Genomic DNA, 16,829 nt, shown 5'->3' with positions numbered 1-16,829 from the left:
GCCACTGATGATGTCTCTTGTCTCTCTCTCTCTCTCTTGCCCCTGTCAGAAATTGGTGTTCTTACACTGTCACTAGGACCGTTTCCTGTCATATCCAGAATGGCACCTACCTCCAGAGAGTCTTCCAGAGCTGCTGGTGGCCCACGACTTGCACAGGAGGCAGGTGAGGGAGCTAAATGATGGTTTTAACATCCTCCCCCAGCACCCTTTCCAGCCTGTCAGTCATCCCAACCCCCCAAGTGCGAGGACCCATTTCTGGATTGCCAGTTCTGCCTGCCTCGACTCCCAAGCGCCTTTCCAAACATGCTCATGTGACTTTAGGGGACCACCCAACATGTTTCACGTTTGGTAGGTGGGTCTTGTCTGCGGGTCTTGTCTGCATGCCACCTCTGAGGAAGATCTGGAGGGTGGCAACGAGACCTTTTTGGTCGTAGCTCCCTGCCTACGGAGGACTCTCCCCAGGGAGGCCCGTCTGACGCCAACCTTGCCATCGTTTTGGCACCAAGCAAAGATATTTTTGTTTGCCCGGGCTTTTGGGTATCACTGATGATATGATACTGTATTGTTCAATCTTTTGTTGTTGTTGTTTTTCATTTGTGTACTGCTTACATGCCAAAATGGCTTCTCTGCTCATAATTAAAATACGCAATAACACTATTCCGTCAAAGCATTAAAAACATCCATATTTAAAATATACAGTGAGAAAGTGTAACGATTAAAACAGTTGTATCGGGGGAATGCTTGCCTAAACAAAGGTGTCTTCAAGAGCTGGGGGGGGGGGCTGATGCCTATATTGATGGGGCCCTTTGCATTTCAGCAGGGAGGTTGTTCCACAACACTGGTGCTGCCAGGGGAATAGCTTACCACAAGCTGATAACTGTGAAGCTGTGGCAAAACTAGCCAGGTTCCATTTGCTAATCTTAATGCACTTACAGGGCAGTGGAGGGGAAGACAGAATATATTGATGTTTTTGTCACCTGTTTTTTTTTTTTTTTTTACCAGTTTGTAAATCACTTCAGGGCTTTTTTTTTTAGTGGGAAACGATACCTGCATTTAATAAACCAAACATCCTCTGGGGTGATTTCCGCTTCCCACCCGCTCGGCTCTTCCCTGCATGACCCCATGCCTCCTTTCAGGTGTGGGCCCCCACAGCAGCACCCTGCAAAATCCCCTCGCAGCTCCTGCTGCCTGAAGTCACTCTTTTTTCCCCTCCCCCCGCAGCTATAGAACGATTGTCAGGCCAACCTACAAGCAGGCGTACAAGACTGTCACGGCTCTGGAGTGGAAATGTTGCCCGGGACACACGGGGGCCAACTGCGAGGCAGGTATGGGTCAATAGACTGAGGCAAGCACAAAGAAAGTGTGGGGCTCTTGGCTGTGAGCATCATGTACTTGCACATGTACCTGTGGGGTAGGAAGAGCCGAGAATTGAGTTCCTTCCAGCGATTGTATTCTGTGTGTGTGTAAAGGGGGCTTCTAGGAATAGACTCTACAGAGCCTGGTATCATTCCATGCATCACGCAAGGGCAGAATTTTATTTTATTTTATTTACTTGCAGTATAGTATAGCCTACTCTTTACTGAATATTTTCAGTCCCACAGTGGGGAGCAAGGTAATAAACAGAGAAAAAGCAATATACCAAAATTACAAAGTCATCTAAACGGGTCCAATAAACAACAACATTTACAAAGGCAAACATAAAAACGTCTAACAAATAGGTTAAAAACAAGCAAGCAAATGCAGGACACTCAAACGGATTCAACCACCGACGGTCTTAGCAGCAGTTCCTGCCCCGATTCTCCACCTGCAATGTGGTAGCTGGCATTTGCATGGCATTTAGACGGTTTCTGCTGCTTTGCAGGGTTGCTTAAGTGAATCGCAGGTCTCTGCCCCAAGACAGGTTCAGCGCTGGGAGGGCAAAAGCAATTTGTCCCAAGCTCTTTTCAGATTTTTGCAAGAAAATCTCAGCTTCCGTTTCAAACGATGAGGTGGGGGAGCACATTTTGGGGAAGGGCCGTAGCTCAGTGTCAGAGCATCTCCTGTGCATGCTGTAGGTCCCGGGTTCAATCCCTGGCAGCATCTCCAGTTAGGGCTGGGAGCGACTGCAGCCTGACATCCTGGACAGCCGCTGCCGGTCAGTGTAGACAGTACTGAGCTAGATGGACCGGTGGTCTGACTCGGTTTAAGGCAGCTTTCTACACTCCTCTTTCTGGCTCTTACAACCTCATGGGGATTACTTGATGCAATCTCAGTACCTGGGTGCCTGTTCAGCATTAAGCATAATTTCCAGTGGATAGGAACTGGTGCTTCAGTCCCTTGCAGAGGCCCTTGACACCACCCAAGTAAACATAGCCAGGCGTTCTGTGCACCCTCATCTATTGGAGGGGAGACCAGGGCTGTGCTTGCTGGCCCCACCCCCTCCGTTCTGTCCTGTCGTTCAGCCCCCCCTCCGACTTCCATGCATTGGGCATTTGAGACCTGAAGCATGGAGCAGTGTGATTTAGAACCCTGTGTGATTTAGAACTCTGCGCAGTTTAGAACCCTCCGACGGCCCACGCCCAGCTGGCGGCCCCAAATCCCAAATGGTGACGTTATCAGCGCCAGGGGAAGTTCAGCGTCCGCTTTGTTTAGGTTGAAGGAAGCAATGACTCAGGATGACCCTGAGTTGCCCTGTCCCATTTCCCCCCCTGCCTTTGCAGTGAGGAAGGATGAACCCAGGAGCCCCAGATGGCCGGGATGAGCCCAGGCACGCTGGCTGGCTGGGCGTTGGGTCTCCCAGCAAAGAAGGGATGGGAAATGCCTGGGTGAAAGCCTGGGAGGTTTGTAAGGAAAGCTGAGAGGCGAAGCCCAGGGCTTTGGAGCTCCGTTTGTGTAAAACAAACAAAAACTCCTGGGAAGCTGCTTTTTATAATTTTATGTATTTTAATTTACTGTAATGTTTGTGTTTTTATCGCGTATTTTATTATATATGTGTGCTATTTTATTGTAGCTGCCCTGAGTGCCCTGTTGTAGGGTAGAAGGGCGGGATAGAAATATTTTAAATAAATTAATTAAAATCAGGCCATTGGTCTGCCTAGCTTAGCAACGCCTACACCAACCAGCACTGACTGCCTTGCATGCAGAAGGCCCCTGGTTCAATCCCCAATGACATCTCCAGGTAGGGCTGGGAGAGACTCCTGCCTGAAACCTTGGAGAGCTGCTGCCGGTCAGTGTAGAGAGTGCTGAGCTAGATAAAGCAATAGGTCTGACTTGGTATAAGACAGCTTCCTGTCTTCCCGTGCCCCTCTCTGTCTCACGGTAGGGCTGGCTCTGGGAATGCCACAGATTGGGGGGGCTCCTCTTAAACCCCGCTGCACACTTCCCAGCATGGCCAGAAATCCCGCTGTGCAGGCAGTCAGGAACTCTGAACTGGTCCGTAATAAAAGAAACGGCCACCTGGTGTGAAACCCCATCATTGTGAAATCCTACCCCGTAGATGGATTCTCCCCCTATTGAACTTGGCAGGCTGCAGGAGGAATGAGAGAGGCTCGGAGGGGGGAGAGAGAAGCTAAGCCCAACCTAGAGGGAGACAACTCTGAAACTGCACATTTTTTAATCTGCAGTAATTGACAGGAGAAAATTGAAAGAGAATGTTTTGCTAGGGAGAGCGAGACTTTTAAAGTTTGTTTTGTGCCCTTCGTTCATTCTGGGTTTTAACCTAATTTTAATTCAGATTTGTATAACCTATTTCATTTTGTCTTAGTCCTTTCAATATTTATCAGGGGTAATGATCTTTCCATTTGAAAAGGTGATTTGAGAGGGAAATCTAGCAGGCCAAGTTTATGTCATGCTTTCTTCGTGTCCCTCGTTAATTTCTGTTACTGTGGCCTTCCCTATGTTGTTAAACTTTGTTTTGTAACGGGCTGATGGCTAGAAACAAAGGAATGGATCGGATTTGATCTAAGTTGGAGAAGGAAAGGAGATATTAACTGAAAGTGGAAGGTTAAAAAGTAACTTGTGGGCCTTTTCACGCACCCCCCAAGCAAGCAGCGTCTCTCATGCTGGTTATATGCACCAGAGAAATCTTTGTTGTTCATGCAGGGCGAAATTGGGCAAAAAGGCATTTGCAAACTGAATGCACACGCTACCTGACAGAGCAGGGGCTGCTGATCTCCCCCCCCCCCATCTACAGGGCCGCATTCATCTTTGGCCAGCTGGAGAGGGCACATTCAGCAGTGGGTATGGCCACCCCGCGCTCTTGGATGCAGCCCCCTTCAGCTGATCTGTGCAGAGATTAGTTGAGGAGGAGAGCTATTTCTCTCTCTCTGCTCTTAACCGGGGAGAGGGCAACTGGCATCCCTGTCAGGGTGCTGAGCTGAGCACAGTCTCAGTGCTGTGTCCGTTAATTAGTGAGGAATAGATTCAGTCCAGCATCCTTTTCTCACAATGGCCAGGGAGTTGCTTCCGGAAAGCCCACAAGTAGGATCTGAGTGTGAGAGCACTCTTCTCCCTCCGCCCCTCCCGTGATTTCCAGCAGCTGGTATTCGGAGGCATGCTGACATTGGAGGGAAGAAGATAGCCACTGTGGCTAGTAGACATTGATGGCCTTATTGTCCATGAGTTTGACTAAGAGCCATCATTTCATCTTGGGGGAGTGAATTTAACAGTTGATCTGTGTGCTGTCGAAGAAGTCCTTTCTTTTGTCTGTCCTGAATCTTCCAGCATTCAGCTTCATTGCATGATTCTGCTGGGTTCTATTTGTGGGAGAGGGAGGAAAACTTATCTCTATCAGCTTTGGGATGGGCAAGATTTAGTTCACATTTGAAGCTGAATCTATCAAATCTGCACTTTCTGTAACAATATGACAACCAAAACACAGCCATCCTTCACTTAACCCAGATTTTGCGATGTAGTTCTCTAAACAAGCAACGTTTACCAAAATGTATATTTTTATGGGACAATGTGTATAAAAGTGAATATATTAGTGAAAATAACATAGGCAAATCCATGGTATTGGAGGAATCGCTTGCAAAACTGTACACAAAATTGTATTTTGGGGAAATCAGCAGTGAAGTACTGAAGAATTTTCATGAGGATTTTGGGAAAAAATTGCAGAAATGTGGAGAACTGAATTTAAGATTGGAAAACTGAGAAATCCGAGAGAACCGGAATGGACGGATCCTCCCATCCATACTCCACGCCATGAATACTTTTACACCTCTATTGTGTCTCCCCCTCCCCAGTTCCTCACCTTTTCCCCTAAACTAATAAGAAAATTTAGCTCCCAGATGGCACTGGAACACACATGAGGCCGGTAGCTTCCCATTCTAATTATTTGTTTGCGTGCTTGATTAGTGGGTAGATCTGTATCCTGTTTTTCAACTAGTCCTCAAAGCACCTCCTAACCTTAATAAAATGCATGGGGATATACTTATACTTGCCCACCTCCTTCACTGTCAGCTTTGTTCTCTTTCAGTGCTCAAGTTTCTAGACCTCATGATTGTGGAGGCTAGGTGTTAGATGTGAGAATAGTTTTTTTGTAATATTCAAGTGAATTTTTAGATATATTTTACAATATTTGTTATATTCTTTTTTGTTGTTGTTGAATCCCCACACAGCCATGAAGCTCACTGGGTGACCTTGGGCCAACCACTGCCTCTCAGCCTCAGAGGAAGGCAATGGTGAAACCCCTCTGCAGTGCCGGATTTAGGCATAAGCCAAACAAGCTACAGCTTAGGGCCTCACAATCCGCAGGGGCCTCAAAAAATTTCAGAATTTTTTGGGGGGACTTTTAAAATTTTATGTGTACTGAATATATATATATATATGGTGTAATTTTTTAACAAAGGGCCTCCAAGCTTTATGTAGCTTAGGGCCTCACCAAGTCTAAATCCGGCACTGCCCCTCTGAATACCGCATGCCATGAAAACCCTATTCGTAGGGTTGCCGTAAGTCGGAACTGACTTGAAGGCAGTCCGTTTCCGTTTTCATGTGATTCACTTTGTTGTCATTTTATGTACAATGTTTAGAGATTTGTTGCTCAATTATGTTACTTAAAATGTGCGTTATTGTTCTTATTATTGGCTGTTGTGTTGAATGTAGAATTTGTTAATTTTTTGTTGAAATGTAAACCTCTTTGAGATTTTTTTTGGAAATATAAAATGGTATGCAAGTTAGATAAATAAATAAATAACGATAGATAGGTGGAAAGGAATCAATTAACCTGGGCAAAGACCTGCTAGCGCCAGATAGGAGTTCTGTCTTGTGGTATTAAATCTGGGCGTTGGGAGCACGGTGAGGTGTCCTCGAACTCTGTTCGTGAATTTTGCTCGCCTGGATGGAGGAGAGAGAGGTGCGTGTGTGTAGAAATCCGCCTACTATTCAAAAGATAAAATTCACGTCCGTTGCTCCACCCACTTTTTGCCTCTGGCCACACCCACCACTGGCATGTGGCCCTCAGCAGGTTGCCCGGAAGGGAACGTGGCCCTTGGGCCTGGAAAAGTTCCCTATGGGTGTTCTATGGAATGTCTCTGAAATCTTCCCTACCCATTTCCCGCTGCAGCTGTCCTTCCTAGCATGAGCTGGCGTGAATAGTCTCTGCCCCGCTTCCCAGAACGCATTATGAATGCGGATGTGTCTTTCACCACGAAACAGGCTGAGATGACCACAGCAAGTGCAAGACTGTTGCAGGGAAATGGGGTGGAGCAATCGGAGCTCTAGGAGGAGGGCAGCTACGTTGACCCAGCCAGGGACGCTGCATAAAACAGGAAGGGACGGGTGGCTTCCGCAGCCTTCACCTGCATGGGCGGCTGGTTCAGGGGAATGACAGAAATCCTGTCACGGAGAATCGGGCATGGTGCCTCGGGCAAGCAGAACCCTGATCAGGCAGGCATTGCCTGTCGAAAGAGGCGCCCGCTGCCCACCTGAAACACTGCTTTTTAATATGTTCTTAAACTTTCTTTTTAAAAATGTTTTTAATCTTAAAAGATGTTTTGATAGCTTTTTAGAAGTAACTTTTTGAGGATGTTTCATTTTAATGTGTTTTAAAGTTTGTTTTTTTGATGTTTTAATGTTTTTAGTTGTAATAATGTTTGCTGCCCTGGGCTCCTGCTGGGAGGGATGGGATATAATAATAATAATAATAATAATAATAATAATAATAATAAATTCTCAGTCCTCTGTGTCCCTGGTACATAGGAAGCTGCCTTTTCCCGAGTCAGGCCGCTGATCCATCTAACTTAGTGTAGTCTACACTGACTGGCAGCAGCTCTCCAGGGTTTGAGGAAGGGAGTCTATCGCAGCCTTACCTGGAGATGCCGGTGGGAGAGGGCTGAACCTGGGACCTTCGGCATGTAAAGCAGGTGCTCTGCCCCTGAGCTATGGCCCAATCTAGCGCCAAGAGTGACACAATGGGTGAAAAATAAAGAGGGCATGGGGGGGACTTGGTAGCTAAAAGGTTACAATTCCTCCAAATTCAGCTGCAGGGCTCTTTGGATGCTCCCCCTCCCCAATCCTGGAGGTCTGGTGCCCCCAGAAGAGTGGAGATTTGTCTTTGTCCCCCCTTTCTCTTGCCAGCTGCATCCCTTCATGCCTGTGGTCAGAATAAGCACACTCTCTCCTCCACCCCCTCCTCCAGTTCCCTCCTTTCAGAGCAAATATTTACACTGAGTTTGTGAAATGCATCCCAGTTCAGATTGGGAGTGGGGAGGTCTCTGTGTGAGCAATTGAGGGACTGAGGGTCACTTCTCGGCTTGGACTGGAGAAGGAAGGGGCAGTGACACCCCTCTGACCACCCCAGATCCAACTGAGTAGTGACAATGGAGTCTCAAGCTACCTTGAACGGCATGCCCCCAAATAAGCCTGTACTGTCAGTTTGAAGAAAAGTTTCCCAGTATCTACCAGGATTTCTGGATTTTATTTTTTCTCTCTGCAAAAGCGGTTCTGTCAAGGATGGTGAAGATAACAACTGGTTAATGATCTTCAACCATTTTTTAAAAAATCACACTCTTTCAGTCTACAAAAAGGCTCCCAGAGCAAATGACTAAAAAAAAAAAGAGAAAAGAGAAGACATGACACAAATGGAAAATCGATCAGGAGGGAGGAGGAAATGAGCAAACTCGGGTTAAAGTTCTTAATTGCAGGTGGTTCGACCAGGGTGGAAAAGGCAAAGTTGCTTGCCTCCCTGCTCTGCCGATAGAGTGGCCCTGCGCCCCTCATCTTCCCTTCTGTGATACAGCCTGATGGAATGGCTGCTGACAGGTGACAAGTCACGGCTGTTCACAGGAGCAGACAAATGTGCATCTGACAGGCTGTACCCCCAGTTTCCTCGTGCTGTTGCTTTTGCAGGCAGGACAGAAGCGCCCACACTGGATAGGGAGATGTCAGGAGGCTTGAGGGAGGCCAGAGGTTTGCAGTGTGTGTGTGTGTATATGCTTATATATTTGGGGGGGGTCCTAAAGGTGTAACCCCACCCAAAATACCTGAATGAGCGTGTCCAGTGGCCATAGAATGCTGACTGACTGTTTGGAGGAGCAGGAACTGGAAAACATGGGGATGGCAATGTTGTTAGTTTGAGTGCACTTCTGATGCGCGCATACACAGAGTTGTCGAGTTGTTTGGTCCTAAGCTAGGGGCGATTACCACATATTGCCATTACATGCCACTGTTTGGAATGGCTCAAAAGGCAATCCTAACCGCATGTACTCAGAAGTTTGTATTAATGAATTCAATGGGGCTTACTCCCAGGGAAATGGGGTTAGGATTGCAGCTGCAACCACAAGGCATCCTTTGCCGTCCTTTCCAAAGCGACACCATCTCTCATCTTTCCACTTCCCTGCCTCCCCCGCCCCACCACTCAGTGAATGAGCTGCCTGCTGGCCTGTCGAGTCTCTGAGGAAATCCGCTGTCTGAATTAGCCAGGGCTACAGTTGCGGCAGGCGCCAGTTTCCTCCAGATGGGGGTCTGTCTCCTACGTGGGTCCAGAGGGCTGGTTTCCGGCAGGCACAGGGGGGCAGGGAAAGGTACAGGTTTGCAGTCATTCTTCTCTGAGCCAAGCTCAGGTTTGCCCCCCCCACAAAGCTTTTTGGCATTTGGAGATGTTAAATCCCAGGGAGAAAAGAACTTCTGCCTTATTCTTTCATGGAATTAGTCTGGTCGGGAACTGGGAAATTCCCTTAAAGCCTGATCACAGGTTGCATCTGGGTATTTAAAAATAGCTGTAGCTCAGTGGTCGAGCATCATCTTTGCATGCAGAAGGTCCCACATTCAGTCCCTGGCATCTCCAAATCGAGCTGAGAAAAGACCCCCGCCTGAAAGCTTGGAGAGCTGCTGCCAGTCAGTGCAGGAAGTACTGAGCTAGATGGACCAACAGTCTAATTTGGAGTGAGGTAGTTTCTTGCTTTCCTACTTCTTACAGTCCTATGTATGTCTTTGCAAGGTGAGCCTGTGATTGGTTCCCAAATCTGTTTCCAAAAGCTTGAAGGAATGACGCTAAAATATGCTTGCACAAATATCTATTCAGACGAATGGAGTTACATTTGAAGACCGTGGCTGCAGTCCTGTGCATGCTGACTTGAGAGTAAGCCATATTGAAACAAACGGGGCTTACCTCTGAGTAAATGAGCATAAGATTGAGTGGTGTGTAACTCTTTGGTATTTTATCAACCTGAACTGGATAATTCATTAAGGAGAACAAATTCTCAACTTGCCGAAGTAATTTAGTTTAGTGGGCCTGTGTCTCCAAAACACTGAAATGGATTCCTACAGGCATCCTTAAAAAAAATCGCAAACATGCCAGCCTATTCCTGGGTTTGGTCTCCTGAGCCCCTTCCTTGAAAACATCCACCTCCTCAGTTTCCGCTCTTAGGAATTGCCGCTGCATCCTTTAACCTTAGCGACGGTCAGATGTATACAAATTTTGCCAAACCACAAACAGATGCAGAGATGTGGCAAACTGAATTTGAGACTGGCAAAATCTGGAGATGAACCTTCTGCCTGCTGATCTTAGTGCTGCTGTGCTTAGACTGGAAATAAGAGATCTCTCTCTTGCCTTTTCCTCTCGGAGAGAGTTCCTCTCCAGTCTTAAGTGCTTGTTGTGATTAGATTGGAGAGAAATGTATGTACTGCCTTCAAGTCGATTCCGACTTATGGCGACCCTACGAGTAGGGTTTTCATGGTAAGTGGTATTCAGAGGGGGTTTCCCATTGCCTTCCCCTGAGGCCGAGAGGCAGTGACTGGCCCAAGGTCACCCAGTGAGCTTCATGGCTGTGTGGGGAATTGAACCCTGGTCTCCCAGGTCATAGTCCAGCACCTTAACCACTACACCACACTGACTCTCAGATTGGAGAGAAGAGGTTCCTTTAGTTGCCCTGGATTCCACCTGATGTCATATGATCAGCAAGGTGAGCATCTTTCTCTAAAGAGCAGGCGGAGGGTTTATCTCTGATCTTAGCCCTGTGGTGCTTAGTGCTAAGGTGGGGAGTTAAAATTCCTCCGTCTCTCCTCTTAGGCTGAAATAGGTTCCCCACTACTACCCTAAATGACGATCATGTTTTGATTCTTCCTTTGCAGAGACTGTTGGCTTCCAGGATCCTCAGGACGCCGCTCACGGGACGGCCCCTTTGCGCCGGCTGCCTGCCCGGCCTACGGCCTATTCCGGTGAGGGCTTTTTGAGAGCATCCCTGCCCTTGGATTGGTGGAAGTTTCTTCTTCCCAAATTGCACGGTCACTTTCCCATCCTCTGCTCTTCCCTGGTAGTGGCATGTCGGTCAGGTTGCACAAATGACAAATTCTAGTCGCAGGTGTGCTAGGCATATGCAGGTGGCCCACAGATCTTTGTCTCCCACACACACACACCATTGGAGGCTGATCTGTTAGGGCGCATGGGGAAGGGCCCGAGCATCTTAAGTCCGCCCTTAGCCAGCCCCCACCGGCCTGGCTTCTTTCTTCCCACCAGCCGAGGGGGCGCCCCTGTCTCCTCTGCAGTCTGTGTAGCCCCCTGCAGAACTCTGCAGGGAGGATAACACTCGTTCTGCACTTGTAAGAAATTGTTCTCCCAGTGTGGCAGCACTTACTCTATGGAACTCCCTGCCTATTGACGTCAGACGGGTGCCTTCACTGTATCCCTTTTGGCGCCTGCCTAAAACTTTTGTTTAGGCAAGCCTATCCAGGCACGTTGGATCTTGATGTGTGCTAATCTTTTTCGTCTGTTGATGTTTTGTTTCAAAAATGTTTTGAATTGGTTGTTTTGACTGTTTTATCGACAATTTCAATGTTTTTAGTAAACCACATAGGGGTTTCTTCTAGCAATCAAGCCGTATATAAATTTTGTTAAATCAGTCGATCAATCTCCTCCTGCTTGGCCATCTGATCAATAATTTGGTGAGCTGAGTGTAGTGATAATTTCCTCCTTGGTTGGTCTGCATGGATTAGCTGAGGTGGGAAGTTTCTGTGTGTTGGAGGGGGGTGGCCACACTCACTGATGGCCGGGCGTCCCCCTGAAGTGTTGGCCAAGGTGGAAGGTGGCCCCCAGGCCAATAAAAAGCTTAGCCATCCTTGTCTTAAAGATATAGGAGCTCATGTTCATGGTCGCTGTCTCATTTGATTCCTCAGGCTGTTTAAACTGCAGCAAACTCGCAGAGGTGTTGGAGCGACTCAACTTGTTGGAAGCCAAGGTCAGTGTCTGCTCTTGCTTTTGATTGTTTTGGAAGGGGTGATGGAGTGGAGGTCTCAACCTAGGATGCTTTGTCTGGGACCTCTCCCCTGCTCTTCAGATCAAATGCACAAGGGCTTCCTGGTCAAACTGGCCAACCAGAATACCAATACCAGTAAATGCCACATTTTAAGCAACGATAAATATCTCAAACAATGTGAACCAGTGAAATGAATAAAAAGCACAAAAGCAAGTCTGGGCAAAGTGTCAAAACACATCAAGGCACAGCATCAAGACGCAGCCTCATTTACAGTTGGTGACAACTAACCGCAGAAAGACAGTCTAGGAAGTTTGGAGGTTCCCCTCTCTCTGTCTGCTCAAACCCATGCAAACCCCAACCAACTTGAGTTGCATCCGGACACTTCCAACAATATAGCTGGAAAAATCTCATTAAAAAATCCAAAAAAGCCTTCCGATTTAATAATACAATCACCAAAAGAGTTTGCATGCACATTCACCCTATGCAGAACTGCTCTGAGAACACATACCCCTCACCTATTCAGTCACTCAACAATCACCCTTTCCTTGCACCCACCACACCATGCCACTTCTGGACCTCTGTCTCCCTTCCCATCGCACTTGGCAGGGGTGAAGCCCTTTGCCTGCTTTTCCGGCGATGTTCCCCTTGTCCTCAGGTGGCAAGCCTTTCGGCAGCTGAATCTGCACCCTCTCTGGTGCCCAGCGGACGACTTCCTCTTAAGGGAGGGGCCTCTCCTGAATCCGTGGCTCTGTGGGGCTCTCTGGCCGCTCAGGGGAGCCCTGGGGATGAAAGCATGAAAGGTAAGTGAGCAGGGAGGAAAGCTTTGGGTTTGCTTGGGGTGGGGCAAACTGTTTTGACTTTCAGTTGTCATCCTAGGTGTGGCAGGATGGGCACAGGACATAAGGCCTTTTCAGTGGTGCCCCCCCTGGCTTTTGAATTCCTTGCCTAGTTAGCTCCCATGCCTCCTTCTTGTATTTAGGCTCTGCCAGGCAGTGGAGGCTCATCCATTAGGGCGAATGGGGCTGTGCCCCACCAACCTCAGTCTGCCCTTAGCCAGCTCCCCGTCTGCCTGCCTTCTTCACTGGCTCTGGATGTGCCAGTCGTTGGCTCTGGCTCTGCCTACTGTTGGCGCCCCCGCTTTCCTCCCTACCGGCCCCGATGGGCACCAGCTGCCGCTGTGGCGCCAAGCGAAGACACTGCTGTTTACAGGCCCACTGCAAATGGGTGACAGTTTAGATGTGCGTTTGATGCGCCTGCTCAAGCCACCGTGAATCCTTGGCCCTCTTTATTTGCTGCGGCTGATGGGTGTCGCTGCACTTTCCCGCTTTGGTTCTGTGTTGTTAGCGAGCCCTTTTTCCAGTTTTGTGCTTGCGTGAGGGTCATCGGCCACGCTGCGGTTCCTGTTCTGGGACAGGAAGTCGGGATGCCAATATTTTAAGGATTAATAAGAACAAGATGCAGCCAGCTGTTTGGAGAGCATGAGGAGGCACGGGCCCTGCACTGGAGGAAAGCCTGTGGAAGCTGCGTTTTGCCCTTTCCTTCCTCATCCCTGAATGAGCCGAAAGGGATGAGTTGGGGCTAGGATTGGGGCTGTGCCCCCACTTACAGGGCTTCTCTCATTTAAGGTGTCTGACCTTGCTATGTAGCAAGGATTCTACGAGTTGGATTTTTTAAAAAAAATGAGGACGGCATATGGGAAATGGAGACTTTCAGGAAGAAGAATGGGGGGGGTTGTTTTGTTTTTTTATGGTACGAATCTACCCGGACTCTTAGATCTTTATCTGAGGCCCTTCTCCTGGTTCCCTTTCTGAGGGAGACTCAGAGGGTGGTGGCAAGGGGGAGAGCCTTTTCAGTGGTGGCTCCCTGTCTGTGGAATATGCTCCCCAGTGAGGTCCACCTGGCGCCGTCATTGACATCTTTTCGGCGCAAGTAAAGATGTACCTTTTCTCCCAAGCATTTGATAGACTCTGATGATGTTTTGTTTTTAGCATGTTGCCAAACCTTCCTGTGGCTGTGTAGGGGTGCTTATTGCTATTGTTTTGTTGTTGCTTATTGTTATGTTTTTATTTGTTTTTGTTTTAACGTTGTGTAAGTCTCTTGGGGACCTTTGGGTATGAAGCGATGAATAAATCTAATAACAACAGCTCCCATCAGCCCCAGCTAGCACTAGGCTCAGCGCCATACAGCTGTGTGGGCAGGGGCTGATGGGAGTTGTAGTCCAAAACATCTGGAAGGTGCCAGGGTGGGGAAGGCTGAGCTCACACAGCGTTGCCTACACTGACTGGCAGCAGCTCTCCAGGATTTCAGGCAGGGTGACTCTCCCAACCTGGCTTGGAGATGATGTTAGGGAGTGAACCAGCAATTGCTTATTGTTATGTTTTTATTTGTTGTCGTTTTAACATTGCGTAAGTTGCTTGGGGACTTTTGGGTATCAAGCGACAAATAAAATAATAAATAAATAAAACGCTCAGCTACTTAAGTGGAAAAGTGTCTGGAAAAGGGTTTCTGTATTTGTTGTTGTTTGTCACTTTTCCTCCGAAAATGACCCAAAGCAACTTAAATTAAAACCACTTAAAACAAACACAGAAATAAAACCTGAAAACACATCTGTATAATATCTGCATATTAAAACCAGTTCAAAACAAAGACAATCAATCCATAATTGTGCTCCCCAGCCAGGTCTGCCTGGCACCTTCATGGACATTTCTTTGGCGCCAGGTAAACATGTACCTTTCCCCCCAGGCATTTGATAGACTAAGATGATATTGTTTGTTGTTAGTGCGCTGCCAAAGCTGTCGCTGGCTGTGGGGGGAGGAGGGTTTGTTGTTTCGTTTTTATGGTCTATTTATTTTTGTATTTAACGATGTTGTAAGTCGCTTGGAGACCTTTGGGTACCAAGTGACTAACAGATCCAATAATAATAAAAATCATAATAAATGAAAGTAATAATAATAATTTCTGTGGAATCTTAGCATAGATGCCACCCTCAGCACAGGCTGGGGGCATACCAGTCTGTATAGGGCGAGCAAACACCCTGTGAAGTTTTCCCAAATTGGCCAGCAACATCCTAAGACGGGTCCGATCTCCCCAGGTTTGAGACAGGGTCACTGGAGGTTTTTTCCCTTGGTTGTGGGCTCCAACTGCCCACCTCTTCTCTCTCTCCGCCCCCCCTTCCTAATGAGTCCACTGCCAACACTGCATCGGCGGGGAGGTGGGGAAAAGCACACCAGGCAAGGGGGCCGCAATTGAAAGCAGCTGGCTGCCGGAGACCGTCCCAGGGGCTGGCAGCAGCTCCCGGCTTTGGCTGAACCTTTCTGCAGCTGGAAAGGTTTATGGGTCCTTCCCTTGCTCCCACAGAACATGTGTTTCTGGTTTGGCGTGTGAGGGTGAGGAGGGAGCTATTAAGGATGGAGAGAGCCTGATTTTTTTTTTTATCTTGATGATGTTATTTTTTGCTCCTCTCTGCACCGTTTGAAAAGGGGAGAACAGGGGCAGCTGTGGATGGGAGAGAGGGAGATGTTCTTGTCCATTTGGGATGTGAAAAGGCTTCCCCCATCCTGTCCTTTTTCCATTCCTTACACCCAACGGGGCAGGTGTGATGAACCCCAAACAGGGGGAGCAGGAAGAAGCTGTTCCTCTGTTGCATTCCTGCCTGCACAGAACAGCCTTATCTGCACATTGAAAGCAGGGTTGTACAACGTTAAACAGTCATGGCTTCCCCACCAAGAATCCTGGGAAATGTAGTTTGTGAAGGGTGCTGAGAGCTGTTAGGAGACCCTTCATCCCCTCGCTGATGAGCTCCAGTTCTCAGAGTTCCCGGGAAGGATTATTAAACCACTCTGGGAATTGTAGTGCTGGGAGGGCAATAGGGAGTCTCCTAGCAACTCGCAGCCGCCTTCCCCAGTTACACTTCCCAGGATTCTCTGAGGGGAGCCGTGGCTGTTTAACTTTGCATGATCCTGCTTTCAGTGCATCATGCGGATGGGGGAAATGCGAAGTGTCAGCGTGCAGGATTTTGGGTCCCTGAATAGAATTTGGCGTGTGTGTGGGTATGACAAAAACCTCAAGAGTTGCTTTCGGTTGGTTGCAGAGCAAAGAAGGCCATGTTTTAGTACAACAACTTGTTGTGCTGTGACAACCCGCTGGCGGTGTGGCGTCATGATCACGGATGGCCACCTCCATCTGGAAAACCCTGAGACCGTTGAAATGCAGCTATAGGAATTGGCCTTTAAGGAAAAAAATTAAAGGGCAACGTTTCCGATCCTCACAGTTCTGGGGTGCAGAAGGGAATGTTGGCAGATGGTGATGACAAGACGATTCAGTATTTTGGGGATGAAGAACATGAGCAGCCTGGATAAAGGTTCCAGGTGATTCTTCGTACCTTTTGTCAGCCTATGCCAACCTGATGCCTTCCCAGTGTTTCGGGCTCCAGTTCCGGTTGTGCAGGCTGGGGCTGATGGGAGCTGTAGTCCAAAACATCTGGAAGGTCACCAGGTTCAGGGAAGGTTACCAAAAGACCTGCAACAAAATGTTGCAGTGTATTCTCCTCTCCGAACAGGAGTGCTCCTGTAGTCGGGGTGCCAGGCAGTCAACTGTGTCTTTCTCCAGGATATGACAAGCTGCTAGAGGCTCAAGCAAGCCGTTTCACTTTCCATCTGCACCTTTTGCTTTCCCCCCTCCCCGCAATTTTCCATTTTTCTTTTCCAAATGACATGCAGTGTTCTGTGGATCCTCGGGACGGCTGTAGCAAACTGTTTCTTTGTGGACCACGTTTTCTCGGGGTAGGGGCTGGTGGTGGGCATCCGAGACCATGCCTTTTAACCTTGGCAACGCAGTGGTAAATTCTACCCTGAGTGAATTCAGGTCCAATGTTTTGGGGGCTTTTCAGTTTAGAGAAAAGGCGTGGAAGAGGCGACATGATAGAAATGTGTAAAGTTGTGTATGGCATGGAGAAAGCGGACAGAGAAAGGTTTTTCTCCCTCTCTCATAACATCCAATGAAGCTGGAGGTTGGAAGATTCAGGACAGACAGAAGAAAAGAGTTCTTCACGCAGCACATGGTTAAACTATGGCATTCACTTGCACAGGAGGCAGCGATGGCCACCAAGTTGGATGGCTTCAAAAGAGGACTAGACACATTCACGGAGGATAAGGGTGCCCA

The 16,829-nt window shown here is 48.1% G+C and overlaps 1 protein-coding gene across 4 annotated transcripts in view; it reads left to right on the top strand.

The window, feature by feature from the left end:
* Positions 1-16,829, top strand: part of EMID1 (EMI domain containing 1) — a 54,938-nt gene that overhangs the window by 13,183 nt on the left and 24,926 nt on the right. For all 4 annotated transcript variants that reach the window (XM_061602920.1, XM_061602918.1, XM_061602917.1 and 1 more), the window contains exons 2-6: positions 50-163; positions 1,222-1,325; positions 10,549-10,635; positions 11,590-11,651; positions 12,325-12,469. In XM_061602920.1, the coding sequence (XP_061458904.1) occupies positions 50-163; positions 1,222-1,325; positions 10,549-10,635; positions 11,590-11,651; positions 12,325-12,469 (512 nt within the window). The remainder of the gene's footprint in view (positions 1-49; positions 164-1,221; positions 1,326-10,548; positions 10,636-11,589; positions 11,652-12,324; positions 12,470-16,829) is intronic.

This window comes from Rhineura floridana, chromosome 19, assembly GCF_030035675.1.
Source record: "Rhineura floridana isolate rRhiFlo1 chromosome 19, rRhiFlo1.hap2, whole genome shotgun sequence".
NCBI lineage: Eukaryota > Metazoa > Chordata > Lepidosauria > Squamata > Rhineuridae > Rhineura > Rhineura floridana.
Note: the sequence above shows the minus strand (reverse complement) of the source record. Positions and strands in the feature narration are given on the sequence as shown.